The sequence below is a fragment of the Aplysia californica genome, unplaced genomic scaffold (genome assembly GCF_000002075.1).
Source record: "Aplysia californica isolate F4 #8 unplaced genomic scaffold, AplCal3.0 scaffold01468, whole genome shotgun sequence".
Classification (NCBI taxonomy): domain Eukaryota; kingdom Metazoa; phylum Mollusca; class Gastropoda; order Aplysiida; family Aplysiidae; genus Aplysia; species Aplysia californica.
The window spans coordinates 22,735-24,974 of NW_004798738.1; the positions used below are offsets into that span (position 1 = coordinate 22,735).

The following is a 2,240-nucleotide window of genomic DNA, read 5'->3' on the forward strand; positions in this document are numbered from 1 at the left end:
TAAGCTGCAGCTCAAAGACTAATCCAGCAATAAACTCAATCTGATCAGAGCTATTTGTAATATGCATTTCAACGCCATAGGGCTCACAACGATAATCAATCGCTAGCTCAGCAGGGATACTCATATTAGTTACAAAAATAAAAATTGGCAAGCGAGTGATTACGGATTTGATCTGAAAACTAGAACTTCCTCAGAAATAAAATGCTTGTAATTGTAGAGCAAAGATCCAGCTTTTGCGTAACCACCCTTGAGGCAAGCAAACATTTACCATGTGGATTGTTTTGTCAATCCTTCGTTTGAAGGATAAACTGATCTTCAACCCTACCATTCTTTAGGAATTTAACCACATGAGCATAGGCACCAGTTTTCTTTTTTTGTAATTGTCTAACGACCGGCAAGAACCCTTCTACGTTGTTAATTTGAACAGCTCCCTCCACCTCTAAACTATGCCCTTCGACCACAATGACCTCCTGAAGTCTTTGTGGATCTGGCTGTTCATAAATCTTGTATACCCAGTGTTGGGTCTGAGTTAAAGAGGAACGTCTTAAGAAATTAGGGAATGACCAGGAAGACTGCTTACCCTCAGAGGTCGAGCCAGAACCAGAGGCAAGCTGGAAGTTAAACAAAAGCTTGTTAGATAATTGCATAAGCCTAAATAATAAATACCCTGGGCCTTCTAATTCAAGAGTATTTATTTATTTGAATCAATAAATTTTCGACTGCTTTGTTAATCCTGATCATTATATTTTATTGGCCCTATTATTATTATTAGTTGCTCACAAGCCGTTTCCGGTGTGAACAAAATACGCTCGCTGCAATAAAATAATTACCGTTACAATTGTTAACAAAATATAAATTCGCTATGGGACCTCTGCCCATTTACCTCAATGAAATTAATTATCTTGGATAAAGATGGCACTATAACGACACCTGCTAGTGGCGAAAAGTTTGTGCAGCATCCACAGGACCAGGTGTTACTCCCTGGCGTTTATTCGGGGCTGGAGTGGTATAAGAGCAAAGGTCGATACTTGGCGATCGCCTCTAACCAGGGCGGGGTAGCTGCGGGCCATAAGACATTAGAAGAGGCTTATCAGGAGATGGCCTACTGTCGCTATCTGTGTAATCGACTCATAGATGCGACGTATTTTTGTCCAGACCTAGAAGGCAATCAGATGCATATCACCGATCAGATTGCAGAAGGATCTCGAACATGCATTGACTTAAACCAAGAGGACAAGGATAGTTCAGAGGAGAATAAGCTATCGCTTTTGAATACAAGCTACTACCGGAAGCCAGGGCCAGGAATGCTTAAGCATGCTATGCAATATTACAACGCCAGCCAAGACGAAACGCTGATGATTGGGGATCGGCCAGAGGATTTTGCTGCAGCGGAAATGGCAGGCGTAACATTTCTCTCAGCCGACAAGTGGCGAGAAGAGCTGTTGCAGCTGAACTAGAGCGACCAAGGAGTCTGATCGAAGAACTGAAACGCAATCAGAATCATAAAGTTAGCAAGACTGTAAAGGATAGCAAGGTTAAAGCACAGATGCAGAGTCTTCTCCATGTGCTCATGACGCTCAATCTTGCGGGAGGCTCGTACCATAGTGCCCTGGTGACCTTGGAGATCCCCTAGAAACACTGGACCCCGCTCCCCTTTAATAGGGATGAGGGGTCCAGAGTCCGCCTCTGAATCTATGGGGGGATCAGTATCTCCAGAGGAAGCTTCTCCGCTAAGGGATGATGCCGATCTTAGGTTTTGCTCAAGTACTACCTGGGTCGTCATCAAGTCCCATAGGGTCATTAAGCTATGGCTTAACACTTGCTTTCCCGCTGCTCCTAATACTAGACCTATCAGGCATGCAGCAAGGATGCCTGGATGGCTGAGCCACCCGCCTTGAAAGCCCAATGCCGCAGCTGTACTGCAAGCAAGTGAACTGGTTAAGTAATACCGCACCTGTCGATGGAGATGCTCCGTCTGAAACTGCATCTCATTTTGAATCAACAGATACTGCTCAAAGGCTATGCTGTTCCATTCAGAGTTTTTAAACATGGATTGATCTACATATTGATCTGACGAGAAAAAATCAGAAGGGAAAAAATCAGGGGGAATAAAGTCAGGCGGCATGAGCTAGTCAAATGATTTGACTCAAATATACCTCAAGCAATTCTATGCCAATGTCATCATGGGCCAGCGCTTCATAGGCTCCTTCCTCGGGGCTAAAACCTTGGTCGTAGCAGTC

General features: G+C 44.1%; 1 protein-coding gene across 1 annotated transcript; it reads left to right on the plus strand.

Moving 5' to 3' along the window:
• Positions 1-887: 887 nt before the first annotated feature.
• LOC118479030 (D-glycero-beta-D-manno-heptose-1,7-bisphosphate 7-phosphatase-like) lies at positions 888-1,457 on the plus strand. The gene has a single exon (XM_035973588.1). It carries the CDS (start codon positions 888-890, stop codon positions 1,455-1,457), a length of 570 nt encoding a protein of 189 aa, XP_035829481.1.
• The last annotated feature ends 783 nt before the right edge of the window (positions 1,458-2,240 follow it).

What these genes read in the sequence shown, in the direction of transcription:
- LOC118479030 (XM_035973588.1), top strand. Translation starts at nt 888, where the DNA reads ATGAAATTAATTATCTTGGATAAAGATGGCACTATAACGACACCTGCT.